This window comes from Helicoverpa zea, chromosome 31, assembly GCF_022581195.2.
Source record: "Helicoverpa zea isolate HzStark_Cry1AcR chromosome 31, ilHelZeax1.1, whole genome shotgun sequence".
NCBI classification, from domain to species: domain Eukaryota; kingdom Metazoa; phylum Arthropoda; class Insecta; order Lepidoptera; family Noctuidae; genus Helicoverpa; species Helicoverpa zea.
The window spans coordinates 4,140,095-4,157,943 of record NC_061482.1 but is presented as its reverse complement, the minus strand read 5'-3'; the positions used below and the strand labels follow the sequence as shown (position 1 = coordinate 4,157,943).

The 17,849-nt window shown below is 36.4% G+C and overlaps 1 protein-coding gene across 1 annotated transcript; it reads left to right on the top strand.

Moving 5' to 3' along the window:
• Positions 1-14,291: 14,291 nt before the first annotated feature.
• LOC124645201 (uncharacterized histidine-rich protein DDB_G0274557-like) lies at positions 14,292-15,514 on the top strand. Its single transcript, XM_047184975.1, has 2 exons — positions 14,292-14,300; positions 15,029-15,514. The coding sequence occupies exons 1-2, from the start codon at positions 14,292-14,294 to the stop codon at positions 15,512-15,514; spliced, it is 495 nt and encodes a 164-aa protein (XP_047040931.1).
• The last annotated feature ends 2,335 nt before the right edge of the window (positions 15,515-17,849 follow it).

The following is a 17,849-nucleotide window of genomic DNA, read 5'->3' as shown; positions in this document are numbered from 1 at the left end:
TGAGTCGCGCGCCCAACCGCCATTCTCTTTTATACACTTCCCCTACTCGGAGGACTCCGCAACTATATTTTTTCTGTGAAAGACCTACGGGTCCTAGGTACCGTTGACCCGTGACGACAACCGTATGTCCAGCTAGCCTATCCTTGTAAAAACATTATTGTCTCGTTTGCAGGTTTGCAGGTCAAGCGCGCTCGATGTGCTACATTAACGAATGTGACAGACTTGTTAGGCCTACATGACAAAGATTGTTTTGAAGTTTTCAAAACAGTTGGACAAACTTTTCAGATACTTGCCATACTTCATGGATATTATTCATATATATGTAGTATGTAGGACGCATAAAATCTCTAGAAATTTTTACATACTTAGTGCATACTTGGTTGAATGCCTAAAAAAAATTTGAACTCGGTACATAAAAATCTTAATCGAAAAGCCACATAGAGCACGAGTTCATCTTATAAGCCTTTACGAGTTAACACCAAAGATGGTACTTTCCACGGCCTATTACAGTATGCTCAGTCCTGTCCTCATGTTTTTGTTTTAGTACCGGGAAAATTTAAAATTTAAGGTTTGGATTAAAGATTACTGACAAGTCAACATGCCTAAACAAGGGAAAAAATAAACGCCTTTTCTATACAACGTATCCATTAAGGATATGAATATATTCATAGTGAGTCTCAGGTTTATTATTTTAGGCTGACATAAAATCATTTTTTTTTTGCATGAATATTTTCGGCGTGTTATTATGGCGGCGGGGCCTTTGTATAATGTAGCAAAATGCGCTCGAATAATAGACCAAGTTCGAGCCAAATGCAAAGGTTTCGTACCACGAAAAAGTCAGGAGCCCCTAAAATATTTATTTCATTTTATTTTTCAGTAATTGTTATTGCCGCGGCATCAAACGGACAGTCGTACAGGGAAGTCTGAAAATGGGGTACTGTTTACCCTTTGGATGCGAAACCATAAAAATGTTGAATGACTAATTTTATTTAAAATCGCTTTTTGCAATCTCATTATTTTTTATGGCGTATTTAATTAGCAGAGAAATAAAATGATCTTCATTTATTTTTTAGTGATATTTTCAGCTTTATTTATTTCTTCGCACCATACTTGCTAAATAAATATAAAAGCATATGGTTCTTTAAGTTAACGACCTCAGTCTATTGTGCTAAATACATATATAATCTATACATATAATAAAATGATAGGAAAGTCAAAACTGTACATTGAATATTTTTTTTAAAGAATACTTGGGGGGTGGTCCATAATCGATTCTGAACCCAAATATGTCGTTTTTAGAATTTTTGTCTGTATGTCTGTTTATCTGTTTGTCTGTATGTTTGTTCCGGATAAACTCAAAAAGTACTGCATGGATTTAAATCAAATTTTGCATGACTATTACCTAGGGGCCGGTTCAACACATAGGCTATATATTATCACGCTATCACCTACGGGGGATGAGCAATGAACGATTAAATGAACGAAATTTGAAAATTTTAAATTCTATATTGCCCACGCAGACGAAGTCGCGGGCAACAGCTAGTGTTATACAATATATGTTACAAAATAAACAATATAAAACCATATTATTTAAAAGTAATTCTAAGTTTCCATGTCCGAGTACAGATAAAATTCGTATTTAAACGTTAGTTGAATGCAGGCGTATTTTATTCTCTTGTTATGTAAATCTTTATTTAAATTTAAATCCCTCAAATAACTGCACGTTTCTTTCGAATATATCCAAATATTGTAAGAATGTGGCTGTGTATAGGGACTTATTTATGCTCTTTGTTACCGATCAATGTGCCCAGATTTATTTACGATTATCTTATAGGCACTTATACTGTACAGCTCAACAGTTTGTTTACTTGGACACGCTAATCTCAGAAGCTAGCTAGACTGCCTATATTTATTATTATTTTTAGCTTATAATGTCCCACTGCTGGGTAAAGTCCTCCCCATTTCGCATCCACACTTCCCGATCTTTCGACCTTGTCCACCAGTCTCGATGGTAGGCGTCTAGATCATCTTCGATTAAAAAATTCTTTAAGTTTCTGCTATAGGTAATATTTTTGAGGAAGGCTACAAATTACTTTTTATTCGGATGCACGGAGTATTTCCCATGAGACGCGTGTGAAACCAGCGGAATAATGTATCAACCAATACAATGTGTGTTATTGAAAAATGCCTATTTAATAAGTCGCAAGTCAAACATCATCAATGTAATATGATCCACTTTTGGTAAACCGTAAATTAATAATGAAATTCCCACATTTCATCTCATTTTCTCAGCAAATGATGAATACTTGTACGTCCCGGAAAATCAGCATTTATTCAAGCTTTATTAATGTCTTCATTTCCATAGACAATTTTGCGAAACAAGGCCACTTTAGGGACATTACAACGGTTCCACTTTTTGAGCAATTTGAATACGACACAATTTTGTTTCGTGTTAATTTGATATGTCATTTAAATAATGCTTTCTCATACATATCTTGGGCTGAATACTAAACGTTGACACAGAAGTATAATTTATCTAATTCTTCCGGTCCTGTTCCCAAGTTATATGGCGTTGGCGCAATAAGTTTTTTGCTTCCTTTTGTCTCTGTCAGATGTCATACTAATATCCTCTCCCTTCTTGTTCATGTCCTCTTCCAGGCAGTTAATCCATCTTTTCCTCGATATCTCGATCTATCTATCGATCTCGATCCTCTGCCTCTCCATCCTTCCGCATTCATACTTAACACACTCTTTGTAGCATTATTTCTGACGTTACTTTATAAGCTAACAAATAGAAGGAAACCCAAAATGTGATGGGTAAATTAGGCAGGAAACGGAAACCATCAGAAACACAACATGGCGCTCAGGATTCAAATCAAAATAAATATCGTGTTACACAAATTGCTTTCCCTGGAAACACAATTTGGCGAACATTACAAGAAATTAAAACATTTGTAAGTGCTGTTCATTTAATTTGTGAAATAAAACATTTTATGTTAGCGGGAAAATGTAGTCACATTTTTACATTTAAATAGCTGATATGGGTAAAGTTAGTTTATTGAAATAGTTCCTTTTGGCGTCATGGTTACTCAGTGAAGCAATCGCTATGGCGGTACCGAGTTGCCCGCCAATTATTCGTAAAAGTCACTGGCGTGTTTGATTACTTGCTTCCTTCCTATTTATCTACTTAGGTAAATAACAGAGACTCTGTAGGTACAGTAAGCCCAAGTGAATGTTGTCTATTATATAATCATTTGAAAACTTCAAAACGACGAAGGTATTTCCCCTTTCGGTCCCGGTCACGGACCCGGCTCTAGCCATTTCGGCACCTCGGGCGTGTTTTTCTTGGCGCCCTTTTACTCAACTACCAAAAAAAAGGAGGTTCTCAACTTCGGGCTCTGTTACATATTTTGGGGATTGAAAAGCATACAAGAAAAATCTCGGATCCGGAGACCCGGCAACTATTCAGGTTGCAGGGAAAAATAAGTTGACGGTGGGTGAGGTCAGATAGGCAATCGCTCCTTGTAAAACATTGGTACTCCATCCAGATAGACTGGATGCCGAGCCCGACATAGTTGGGAAAAGGCAGATGATAGTGGGTCGTGAATCAGACGTCAGTCATTATTTCAGCAAAAGTCATTTCACTGTTGAACATAGGCTCTTTCCAAAATTACTAGTTAGAAAAGACCTGCTTCTAGTGTTCTTGAGGGATTAAAGTGCATTTCATTTTCTTCAAGTTCAACTCAAGTTTTCCTTTGGATTATGAAATACGACATCCATCCAAATTAATTTATTTTTAATATTTTTCCAGCTAAAAAGAGATTTTCTTAATTACGTAACCAAAATCTAGCTCTTCAAAATGACGAAAAAAGAAGTTTAAAAATTTTTATATGTACCTTTTACAAAAGTTTTTACGGAATGATATACCTAGTTACAAAGTCCAGTGAAGCTTTGTAGCAGAGATAGAATATGCATCGCTTCGGTTTTTCCCTGAAAGTTCGGAAAAGCCCAATGTTGGATTATCACATATTATTAAACAAACAGGATTAGTACAATAAGGGTGTGTTTCAACCCGTCGGTTACAGTTTCGTAAATCAATATTTATCTACGTTTTGCTCACTGACCTCTCTTACTAGTTAGTGGTTTAATGATCATCAGCCTTTCTATTGTCCCACTGTTCTCACGCAAAGAAGGATTGAGTTTTTCTTTTTTAAGCAATGGGCCTGTGGATTTTTGTTTTTCCTTTCAATTTCAGAAGCTTGTTGCAGCGAGCTTAATGTTTTCAATAGCGGATTAGCCGCTCAGTTTTTCCAAGCGACATTGCTCGGATTATAAGAGCGGTCGCGCGCGTATGCGAGCAACAACTATAGTTGCCATCCGTCCGGGGTTCTCCGGATTTTTCTTAAGATTTTTGTGTAATAAATGAGGCCGTCCGGGGGGGTTTTCAAGAAGAGTCCGGGGAAAACCCAGACACTTTTCATGTAAGGAAGTTATTTGAATTGGATATTGTTTTGTTTAATTTTTTTTCGGCTACGTTCGGGTTTTTTCGAATGTTTGTTCGGGTTTGGCGTTTGAGATGGCAGCCCTAGCGACAGCCAACAATTTGCAACTGACTTACAAACGATGACTTAGTTAACGAGCGGCATAGTCCGGAATGTGTCGCGCGTTTACCTGCACTCAGTTTTCAATCAAAATCCGCTAGTGTTAAATCAACGTCCGATTATGCAGTGTCCGAAAAAGCTGGTCTAAAACTATGTAAAACGTCGCATATTTCCCGTTTTTGGTATTTTTTTTTATTATAAGTGACTTCATATCACGATAAAACGTGTTATGTGCTAATCAACTAATTTCACGTGACTCCCAATACAGCTCATTGTTTTGGGTGTTCTATTAGGTACATATTATTATGTACCTATTATAACTACCAAAGTATACCTAAGTGTAAAATGGCGCTTACGCCATTTCAAGCCAAGTCCTATTATAATAACCAATCAATAATAAATTGATTGATTGTAAACCATTGAGGAAATTCCATTTAATCATTATTATTCGAATTTACCTGTTTATAAGTTTAAGATCTAAAATTTAGTAATAATTCCAACTCAGACATAAAATGAGGCAGAAAAAAAATCAGTTGAGATGTGTCTACAGTGTTCAGATTTCGAATACTATTACCCAGTTTCAACCATTAACTTTAACGATAACCAAAGCATAACCAGCCTCACACCCATTGGGCTAAAAGGCGATTTATCAACTGAAAATGATTTGGTTATTGATATATGCAGTTAAATGGTGCAAGCACACTCAAAACTAAACGGTTGGCCGACAGTTGATCCGATGCGATGGTTGGAAAATCTTGATTCCAATCAAAGTTTTCAGTCAGTCTGACACCAGTTAAATACTTGATCTTTGTAATATGCGTACCTACTCTACTACTACCATTCATCTTCATACTGATTTATGATCCCGAACAAACTGTCGTCCGTCCGACTAAAAGTTTGCAGCGTATACTCGAAGTGTATCTGTGTATCCTTCTCCGTGTGAGAGGAGCCCTGTGCCCAACAGTGGGACGATAAAAAGGCTGTAACAGTAACTCGAAGTGTATAGTTGAAAATGATATAAAAGATAATAAGATTCATCACAAAGCGATTTTATGTATTGCGTTGTTTATGTACCTATGTTTCTTGATTAATACTACGTACAACATAAAATACCTATCTATATATGTAATTGTACCTATTATTGAACTTATTAAAGTTTATGTATATAACAGATCATTATATACAGTGATAAAAAAGTAATGGTTTAACATGACTGTTCATGTACTTACTACAAGATTTTCTTAAGGAAAATGCTGGACAGCTTGTATGTATTGATTAGGTACTTAATTTAAGTTTTCCAACATTTTCATTAGAATCAGCGCTTATGTTTGCTTTTAAATATCCGATATTAATTAGAGATTAATTGTCAAATATTATTTAAAGTACAAAATCTATAATTTGCATATTGCAGCCGCCCGCAACATAGTTGGGAAAGAGGCTGGAGGATGGAATTTGCAAATGGCAATCCTAGCTAATATTTTAAACACGAAAGTGTCACAGTATGCCTGTCTATCGCTTTTACGCCAAAACTGTAACGATTAAAAAGTGCACGTTAAACCTGAAAAAGGACATTGTCACTTTTTAACTAGATGCGGAAAGTAGTTACTAAAAATATAGTTTTACATATGAGAAATGTGGGTTTTTAACGTCGCTGAAAATTAAGAGCAAAACTGATTTTATGGAAGCGAAATGTCAGCTAACTCTGCAGAGCAGATTTTTAGGGTTTCGTATCCAAAGGGTAAAACGGGACCCTATTGTTTTCGCTCCTCTGTCCGTCCGTCCGTGACCAGGCTGTATCTCATGGAACGTGATAGTTAGAGAGTTGAAATTTTCACTGATGATGTATTTCTGTTGCCGCTATAACAACAAATACTAAAAACTAAAATAAAATAATTATTTTGGGGGGCTGCCATAAAACAAACGTGATGTTTTTGGTCATTTTTGCTCTGGTACGGAACCCTTGGTGGGCGAGTCCGACTCGCACTTGGCCGGTTTTTGTTAGCTTTTAGTCTAAAAGTTCAAAGGTCATGATCATGTAATAATTTTCTTCATAGTGTTACATCGTAGTAAATGAACAACGACGGACAGGCGTTAATGCATTCTATACCGAGGGCTTGAAAACGTGACAAAACTAATATTTCTAGTACGAACTAACTGGGCCTAACATAAGTTGAACAAAATTTTAAATTAAACTGAAAAAGGCAACAGCAGTAAGTCGGACAAAAATCTATATTGAAAGGAATATTGATTGTTTGTTTAGGTTTAGGTCGAATAGGCTCCCGAACTACGGAACCATCATCTCCTGAGCCTTTTCCCAACTATGTTGGTTTCGGCTTCCAGTCTAACCGGAATCATTTGAGCACCAGTGCTTTACAAGAAGCAGTGCCGGCTTTAACTCTACTAGCGCCCTGGGCGAGATTGCTACGGCGCCCCCAACTACAATTCAAACCCATACGAAAAACAGAGACATAATATGTAGTTACCGATTGCGCGAGCGAAGCGAGCGCGAATTTTTTTTTATAGTTAACAAGTCAAAGCAAAAATTACCTAAAATGTAGCCCAATCGTACATAAGTTATTGCTGGTTGGTGAATGCAAAAACACGGGAACACAGGTTGTGATTGCGCGAGCGAAGCGAGCGCGAAATTTTTTGTTATATTTTAGAACTCAGAACAAAAATGACTTAAAATGTAGCCCAAACGTAGATAACTCTTGTTGGTGTTGGCGCCTATGAATTAAAATTTTGGGACTTAAATTAGTACCATAAATATAAACTAGAAGTTATTTTCTTATTAATAAAAGGACGAAAACGACGCTAGCGTCGTTTGTAGACAAAACAATTTTCAAAAATAAAAACAACTATAAAGTGAAGCAAGCCCGAAAAAGCTTTTTTGAGATTTGGATCACTAAAAGTCCTTAACATATATAATAAAAGGTGACTGTGGAGCGAAGAAGCCGCGAGCGAAGGGAGCGCGAATTTTTTTGAGTATTGGGACATTAAATTAAAAGTAGCTATATGTGAAAAAAAATGTAAGTGTAAAGTAAAGAAACCGCGAGCGAAGCGAACGCGAAAATTTTTGAGTTTTGGGACATAAAAGTAGTGTATCTAACGCGCGCGGCATTGTATGACAATACATTAATTTAATTGAAATTTCTTGGTCCAGGAGCGTACCGCGGCGCCCCTGAGCTCGCGGCGCCAGGGTTATTCGAACACCCTGCACCATAGGTTAAGGCGGCCCTGATGCTATCCATACATTTGGATACAGTTCTTGTAAGCTGCGATCTTTGATGAAATTTAAAACAAAAATAGGAGTAAAATTCTAATCAAGGATTGGTTGGGGGCGCCTGCGGCGCCCCTTATGTCCGGCGCCCTGGGCTGTCGCCCATCCGCGCCCTACCCTAAAGCCGCTACTGACAAGAAGCGACTGCCTATCTGACCTCCTCAACCCAGTTACCCGGGCAACCGGAACTATGGAACCAATTTGGATAATTCTTTCATTGCAAGGAAGCTACACTATCTGCGCTGAACATGGGGTATATTTTTCTTGGCACGAGATGAAGTTTACCCGGGATGTGGGTGAAACCGCGTGGAACAACTGGTAGTGTTTAAAAGGCGACAACGGTTTTCATTCCAGTAGGGTTAGTATGCAAATCCGAACTAACTTATTATTTACACTTTTCTACATGTTATTTTAAAAGAGAGAAGATGTGTAAGTTTGTGTGTATGTAATATAACAAATGAGCTCTCACAAACTACTGGACCGATAAAAAAATACGTTTAGAATTCCTTAATCGCTGTCCGGGATATAGGAAGCAGTTCCCTCGTAACGCATGTGAAACAGTGAGAAAAAGAAAGTATTTAATTAAAAATTCAGCTGAAGTTGGAGACGTTTTTATCTAGGTGCGCGAAATAGTTCTTTTGGAACGCAAGTGGAACCGTGGAAAAAAGGTAGTCATAATATATTCCTTGGACCGTTAGATTCTATATTTGATCTTGAAGACGAGAAACGGTATGTTTGTTTTATCATACTTAATAGTTAAAGTGCTGTTGGATTATCCAGTTTTCAAAATAGCTTACAAATGACTTTTTATAGTAATACCTGGTACTATTTGTTCGCACATAGGTGGTTTGATATTTTTGAACTGTTATTGTAAGAACTAGCTTCTGCCGGTGGTTTTACCCTTCCTTAAATAACTGAGCTACCTTACACCATTTTTTTTTTCAAATCCAGCAAACCGAAAGGTCATGAGATTGACGTGTTCAAAAAACTAACTCATCAGCTTTATAGGTAACATTAATGATTAGGAAAATATTTAAATATACAGAAAATAAATATTTATTTACGCCTAAAACTATATTTCGTATACAAAATATATATGTATGATTTACTTTAAATATCAGGTTGTATCAGATTGTCTACCTAAAAACACAGTTTTATTCTGGTTTTAGAAAGTAATTTATGTTTCTATAACCCGAGCTTGTTTTAGTTCACGATTTAGTTTCGATCTTTATTTACTTAATACGTTTATTTTTTTCCTCTTCCATTGATCAGAATCATTCCAAAGGACAATGGGCACTTTGTATGGGATTGGGTACCCGCTCCAACAGTAACGTATGATATATCATTAGAAAGGTATTCACAAGAAGAATCATAAAAACTATGGGGCCTGCCTCAATTAGCTGTCCGATCCGAGTAACGATAAAAATTGAATCTACATAGAAACAAGTATGTCATCCATATATACAACATGTAACGTAATTAACGCACACCCTCAAACACCCCAATTAGAATATTATGTTATAATCATAATACATACACTGAATTTTTAATTTAACATGTATATGCATTGTTATTTACTAAATTAGTTATACCAATTCTTGGAGAACTTTTTGGTCATACTACTACGAACGCAAATATCGCGCCGCGCCGCTCGACTCGACACAACATAACGAAACTACGGAAAAAGCCGACAATACACGAAGTCTTATTACTTTGAGTTACGGTCTATTTGAATTTGTTTTGACTGTACAAGGTTAATATGACAATAATTTCCGTAGTTTTAATTATTTTTGGGATAAAAAATTACCTATTTTAAAAATGATATAAATCGATTCAGTAAACGATTCTGAACAAACTAGTTTCAGGATGTGCGTTAATTAAGTTACATGTTGTATGTATATGTAAATTCATTAAGAGGCATGTGTCGTCAGTGTAGCTTAATTTTAAACTCAGTTAATAGACATCTTACATTGATTGAGATACACTCTATTATAATCTGTGTTTGTGAATAAATAAATAAATAAGTAAAATAAATCTAAAGGTTGTAATAGTCTATGGAGTCATACTACGAAAACACAATCGTCATCTGATTTGACAAAAGTTCTTTCTATTCATCTTGTTTTAAGAAGAAATTCATCATTATCTCAGCACCTCTTGAGGAGCCAGATTGAGTCGTAATATGTACTATGTTAACATCGTCTCCTGACTTTTCAACCTTAATATAAGACTGATGCTGGCTGCTAATATGGTGGATGATAAAAATGACAAGTTTACCAATGTCACATATCCGAGCAGAATTTTGAGATTTTGAGGTGTTCCAGCTAATACATTCCGTACCGGGTCTATATACATTCTCAGCCTAAAATAAAAAGTCTGAAGAATAAACTGAATAAAAACCGGAACAGTGGTTGTTTTGATCAGGACATTTTTCAGAATCGACAGTACCTAAGTTTTTCGTAAAGAATTATAGAAAGTACATTCCTCTTTTTCATTCAAATATCTGACGAAGTAATATACAAATATCTGAAGACTGACAGACTTTCTGGCTTCTGGTTAGTCGCAGCAGCTGCAGAAAATGTACAAATGACAGCTTTGTCAGACTCAAAGCATATAGACATAGATTATAGCTGTTTCCTGTGAAAATTACTTACGCACCATACGTAATAATTTTCCAAATTGGCTGACTAGATCCAGAGATATTCACAACGTCACAAACTTTACTTCTTTTGTTTAGATAAATGGTCACATCCACAACACAACCTTGATCAATGAATCTATGCGACTGCTAAGTGCTAATCCTAATTATACTGTCACGTGAAAGAATGCACCTACGGGATAAGTAGTATTTTGACTATTCTATATTGCCCACGCAGACGAAGTTGCGGGCAACAGCTAGTATATACATATTTATAAATACATATCATAACACCCAGACCACGGCCAACAAGCATGCTCATCACACAAATGTCGACCGAACCGGGAATCGAACCCGGGACCTCAGGTTCGGCGGTCCGGCATGATGACCATTGCGCCATCGAGGTCGCCATCGAGGTAGATATTGATTAAGGCATAGACTAATATACTAATATACTAATATATTAGTATATTAGTCTATATAGTATATAGTATACTAATATATTAGTATATTAGTCTATGATTAAGGTTCTTCTAGGTTCGACGACTCCTCTCATTTTAACTCACGTAGTCAAAGTATTCCCTTTATATCCCTTGCGATTAGCCTTAGAATAGGTACTCAATTGAATATACTTACGAGTTTGGTTATGACGCCGATATTTTTTCTAGTTAAGCAGTGTAACTTAACCCAGAAAATAAAAGTAGACCTAGAACCGTAGTCAACAAAGACAGGAAATCCTAGAAAAAAGTGAGGTTCAAAAGAGTTTGACCAGTTACAAGCCAGTGTTACCAATAACCTTACGGTCAGTGGACCGTAACTCTTGTCACAGTATTGCTGCCTAACACTGGCCAGTTGCATTTACTTTTTTTTAAACAATCAATCAGAACCTTATTTGTTGATGTTGTAAACAAAGTGAATTTTATCGGCCAAATATCTCGAACTTCTTTTATTTCAGTCACGTTCATTGAACGTCTTGCTTATGACTGTAAGTACCTTATAAGTTAGGTACTAAACTGGTCATTAATTTGAAATTATAAACTAAAGGTCGTAAAATCGAATACCTTCAGAAAACACAATAGTAAAATGACGCCATTGCCACGTGCTCACACGTGTTTGCTCCTTAAATTATTTAATCAGAAAAATCATAGTTTCTTGTATTGTAAATTCCTGGAAAACCTTGTGGAAATTACAAAGGATGGTTGTTTCAACATTACTTCCACAACGGGTGTTGAAAAGCGTCCTAATTTGACGTCGCAGCTGCTTTTAATAACGTTTATATACCACCAAATGTTTGAAAAAACAAACGAATGTCAGTTATTTTAGTTAGTAAAAAACGAGCTTTTCTGGAAGTCGGTTTAAAATGGACTGTCTTTGCTAAGGAGCCCTTCTGAGCTGGAATAACGGTTGTGAGAATATCAAATGATAAAGGTGCATATACAAGCTGTTGATTTGCATCCGTGCCATATTCAAGGAGGTAATTATGCTAATGATTCTCGCAACCCAAATCAATAAAAAAATTGGTACGTAATTTTTTTTCTTTAATTTTTTTTCGGAATTCCGTAAATGTCATCTAGCCTTATTTAAACTTCGTGCGTATGTTACTGGCGTTAAAACCGTGCTGCACCCTCACACAAACGCAAACACAAAGCATGCGCAACGATCACTCATAAATTTCATTCATAAAATTGGATTACTTCGGAAATACCACGACATTACAATGACAAAAAAAGCAGTGCATATTAGTTATTTCCCATCTACTGTAATTCCAATGGATTATTTACGTATTGTATGTCCTCCTCCTGAGCTATGGCACAAATGCAAGGAGCTGTCGAATAAATACAAGGTGTTGCCTTGTATTTATTCGACAGCTCCTTTTATTGGCAACTTTATTCAATGCAAATATGTTGTATTTATAAACACTGCGGTTGCATCTGACTTCTCTTCAAACAGACCAAGTGCATTTAGAGTTTTTAAGATACAAATTGTGGGTAATAAAACAGTATATTAACTAAACTCATGACCTATCGCAGTTTGGTTTCGGCATATTAATAACTAAGTATGACGTTAAAAAGTTAATAGATATCAATTAGAAGTCTATAAATATACCCTGAAATTCGTAATCAAGTAATTTAAATCAATAATCACTTATTTATATTGGGCCCAAAATCAGTATTTGTCTTTCTCTCCAAATTTGTAATTTAACGTTTTGTGAGGGCACCGAAACTCCAGCCCTTCCCACTTCCCACTGTTTACACTAAAATTAAGAACTGGTAATAACATCCACTGAGGCATTTTTTATTTAGTAATGGAAAAAGTAACATTTAATAATAATAAGTTCCTTCAGATTATGTGCGTAAAACACCAAAAATAATTGGTATCGATACTTATGATCGTTAATTACTAGAACTACTCATTAGCAAATTGTTCCTACCTGGTAGTGGCAATAGCCTGACAGTTGGCCATGATGTTCTCGTGTAAGGAGATTAACCAACTGCGCAGGACATTACAGTGCACCAGCATTTGCGCAGACACAGGTGCACTCACTATTGCTTCACTCTCATATCCCGATGGTACGGTAATCCGACACGACCGGAGAGGTATCTTTCGCTTCTCAGAGCCTACCCGAAAGTTCTGAAAATTAATGGAGATATAAAAATCATTAACCATTCAAAAGATTTTTGCGTAAGAGTAAATATACTTTCTAGAAATAAACCAGTATCTGGAATCCCGCTTTAAAATGATAACAATAAAAATACCTATGTACTTGCTTACACGTCTACCACACGATGCTAATCACATAATTACCTCCGGTTTGTACATTATATTAGCAGGACAGAGTAACAGATGTAGGATATAATGAAATAATAGAGACCCAACAATGCTTACAACTTATTATGGTTAAACATTCGCTGGCTGTGTGTAAGTAATCTGGCTATCACGCTAATGACACTGTGATTGTAGGTCTAGCTGTTACCTTACCTGACACGCTTTGTGCTGATATCAACATTAATAGTAATGTCCTAGGTATTAGGGATCCCCACGCTACAAACTTTTAGTCGGCCGATAGTTTGTTTTGATCCATAAATCGGTATTAAGACGTACGCACATTTCAAAGATCTGGCATTTGGGCGGTATCAGACCAAATGGTTTTGATTGACTCAAGAAAAACCTTACTAGTGTGCCTAAAGAAACAATTTAAACTGAAAATTCACTGTTTTCTCAAGTAATAACTTATTATATACTTGAGAAAACACATACAAACAAATTGTAACGAAACTGAAAATTCACTATTTCGTCCGCGATTTTCAATCGAAAATCAATGAAATCCAATAGGTTCTCAAATAAACACTCAGAATTAGAAAAATTATCCTAGGTATTAGAAAGACCTCCTTATTACTGTACGCAGAGTTCTAGTACACATTTCGATAAAAAGTTCGCGTTTGTAGGGAGTCGAAACTGTGTTATTTTCAACGGAATTGGGTGTTGAACTCTTTTGTGTAATATCAAATCGGATTAGATATTTTCAGAAATATTCGAAGGTAGTTATCGGAAGAATAGTGAGTATAAATAGAACTAATCCGTTTAGATAATCGGGCACAAAGAATCTTCAATTGGAATTTCTTCACAACTTTTTATAGGCTTTTAGTGTAAATACAGAGGCGTACAAAGCAATGCCAACATATTTTTTATAGTGCCTGTGTTACTCACCTGTGTCTGGCTACTCGTACCTGTGTTATTGTGGTACTAAGACCCATTTCAAATTCAGTATTTTCAGATGTCGCTAGTAATTTTATTCTTAGAAAGTACCCTACATCAGTTGTTTGGGTTCATCTTACCTACCAGATTATTTTTTTCAATACATACGACTATTGCAACTCCATGCGGGATAAACATAATAATCATTAGTTTCTATAAGTAATCTATACTTCAAAACTAATTAAATTATCTCCGACTTACTTGCTGTTTTACACGGGCAGTACCTAGTTCCCGAGGATCGGCAGTGCAACCGAGGAAAGATCACTAGTCATAAATAACATCAAAACTGTAGGCTGCAATGAAGTGAATGTGTTACCATAATTTTACCTGCACAATAAATGTTTTTGTATTATTGTGAACAAGGTCAGACTGGTATCCGTTCCGTATGCCTACTCATCTCCGAGCTGTGATGCGACGTATGCAGGAAATGAGGAACTGGACATCTCAAACAGGAAACAGTCTTATATAACAAATGTACAATTACAAGTAAATAAGTAAAACTTAAGATGCCTTTATTTTTGTGTCTGATGATCCTGCGTTTTTCCTTGTTATATACTACGTGTGACGAAAATCTGATGACCCTCGCTGTTTGCTTAAGTTGGACATCAACTGTAAACTATATGTATAGGTGTTGTGCTATAGGCACAAAACTCAATACTCAATACTTTATTGCATCCCATAATGTAACCCATGTCCCATAAGCACAAGCATATGCGTATGCTTAAGAACAAGCATATGCATATGCGCATGCACTAGCATAAGCACAAGCATAAGCACAAGCATAAGCACAAGCATAAGCACAAGCATAAGCACAAGCATAAGCACAAGCATAAGCACAAGCATAAGCACAAGCATAAGCACAAGCATAAGCACAAGCATAAGCACAAGCATAAGCACAAGCATAAGCACAAGCATAAGCACAAGCATAAGCACAAGCATAAGCACAAGCATAAGCACAAGCATAAGCACAAGCATAAGCACAAGCATAAGCACAAGCACAAGCACAAGCACAAGCACAAGCACAAGCACAAGCACAAGCACAAGCACAAGCACAAGCACAAGCACAAGCACAAGCACAAGCACAAGCACAAGCAGAAGCACAAGCATAAGCACAAGCATAAGCACAAGCATAAGCACAAGCATAAGCACAAGCATAAGCACGAGCATAAGCACAAGCACAAGCACAAGCACAAGCATAAGCACAAGCATAAGCACAAGCATAAGCACAAGCATAAGCAATAAATAAAAATGTAGGTTAACATTTTTGGACAATAAAATCGACATCTACTTCTAAATAAAAAAAAAGAAAGTCAACAAAACAGCGGGTTTTTGTAGAAATCAACAATTAAAAGATGCTAATAGCATGTTATAGACGAAGGTCATTAACCTCGTAATGGTAATGTTCTTAGTTAGTTCAAACACGCATAAATAAACATATTTAAGTTAGAATTGCAGAGATATAGCTTTAAACAATTAAAACGTTCATCCACTAAATGAAGAATTAAAATTACTTGTGTAGCGTGAACTCGATGGTTCAATTTCCTTTTGTCGATAAAACATGAACTGTTTAGTATGAACTAGCTTCCGCCCGCGTTTTCGCCCGCATATAGTTCGGTTATATCGCGTTTCCAAGAGAATTCTTTAGAAGTCCGGGTTGAGAACTATCCTATGTTCTTTCTCAAGGTCAACTCTATCTCTGTATCAAATTTTATTAAAATCTGTTCAGTGGTGTAGACGTGAAAGCGTAACAGACATACAGACTTTCGCATTCTGAATATTAGTAGGGAAGTAGGGATTCACGTTCACAGTTGTTTTAATAAAAACGGACTTTTATGTCGTTATACATTGGGCATAATATAAAGGAGCAGTTGACAGTTGCCAGAGATCAAGTTGTCTATTGCACTGGAAGTACGCTTGGCCCATTCTTGTTGCCCACAGCATAGTAAACCAACGTAAAGGTCATTGGTCAGCGCAGTCTACGCATGCCAATGAGCGTACGGCTAACCGTTTCCGGATAACGCTTCCAGTAACGTACTTAATACGCTTAAGAAACGAAACTTCTATTTCCCTGGTTCTTCGATAAATTTAAATGGTCTGATATTGGTGTCAAACCTCATTTTTTATGGCTGATTACCAATATACATGGAGAGATCGTAGTCTAATTATAATGTAATACCTAGGTAATGTTGTAGAAATCCATTAGTCACAATTTCCTACTTTTAATTACAAGGTCCTAAGAATTAGATGTTATCAAAATAGCCATCTAATTAATCGCATGCATCGGTCTATTACTTTCCTTGTGCGGTTCGTACGATGTTCAGCAACAAAAAATATGTATAATCTCGAGACTGCGTCCTCAAGGACTGGCCACAAATAGCGACCGATAGGGAAAGATGGAAGGCCATGGGAGAGGCCTTTGCCCAGCAGTGGGACAGCATAGGCTAAATAAAAGAAAGAACTCCGATTGGATATAGCACAATTATTTTCATCATACTTTTACAAAAGTCTGAGCGAGCTTACTATTGTAATTCTTCTGTCAATGTCTGGAGTATGAAGAGCTCCAATATTTTTGTTGAATTAAAGATAAGTGGTACACATATTTTCGTAGTTTTGTTACAAAAATTTGGGCGAGCTTGCAAGTCTGCCCGTGACCCTCATCTTTCTGTTCCGCGCAGTGTCCCGATGACATGAAAGTCTGACATTGGCAGTGAAAAGGCGTGGGCACGTGTTAGCGCGACCCACGCACACTTTAAAGTAGTGTAACTCCAAAATTGCAGATATGTCTTTTAGAAATTCTTATGAAGACTTCAAAGATACAAAAATATGATTTTGCACTGATCTCTACTGATACAATAACGAGGAAGCACATTCAGAAAGTACTGAACCGATTTCAAAAAAAGATTTTTGGGAAGCTTGACTAACCCCAAATAAGATATTTATGTTGTGTAGGGGTGCGAACAGTAGTTAAGCTAGTGAAATCGCTTGAAGCAGCTTGATAGTTAATAAACGTAACACCCTTTTTTCCTCTAAAACAATACAAAATTACTCTTTGTATTTGTATGAAATGTTTCGTATTTTGGAATTTTCCGGTTTTACCCAAAAAATGAAGTATTTGAGTTAACCCACTTTTAAGTGCACGCCCTAATGCATAACATCACGTCATTGTATGCAAAGGGCCTTCTCATTTCCTCGTGTCATGTCAACTTTGCTGCGCTCGTATTTTGAAATAGACGAGTCTAAATTTTAGGTAGGCGGAAACAGGAACTGTGCTGCAAAAATTAGAAAATAGAAACATTAAAAACGTCATTATGTATAGTTTTTTACAATGTAAAGGTTTTAAAATAAGCATACCTAGGCAAGGCTCAGACGATGCAGCTTAGATCTTAGACATGGATGCTTAAAACCGGGATGGTTGGTGCTTTTTGGGGGAAGCACACTGAGCAGTGTACGGTAATATGCTAATGAGTATGAAGTCATGGCTGTTTTAAAGAATGTAACAACTTAAATCGGGTTACCTAAGATACTCTGTAATCTAGGAATGGTAACTGGGTTTACATTTGTTTTTTTTTTTCATTAT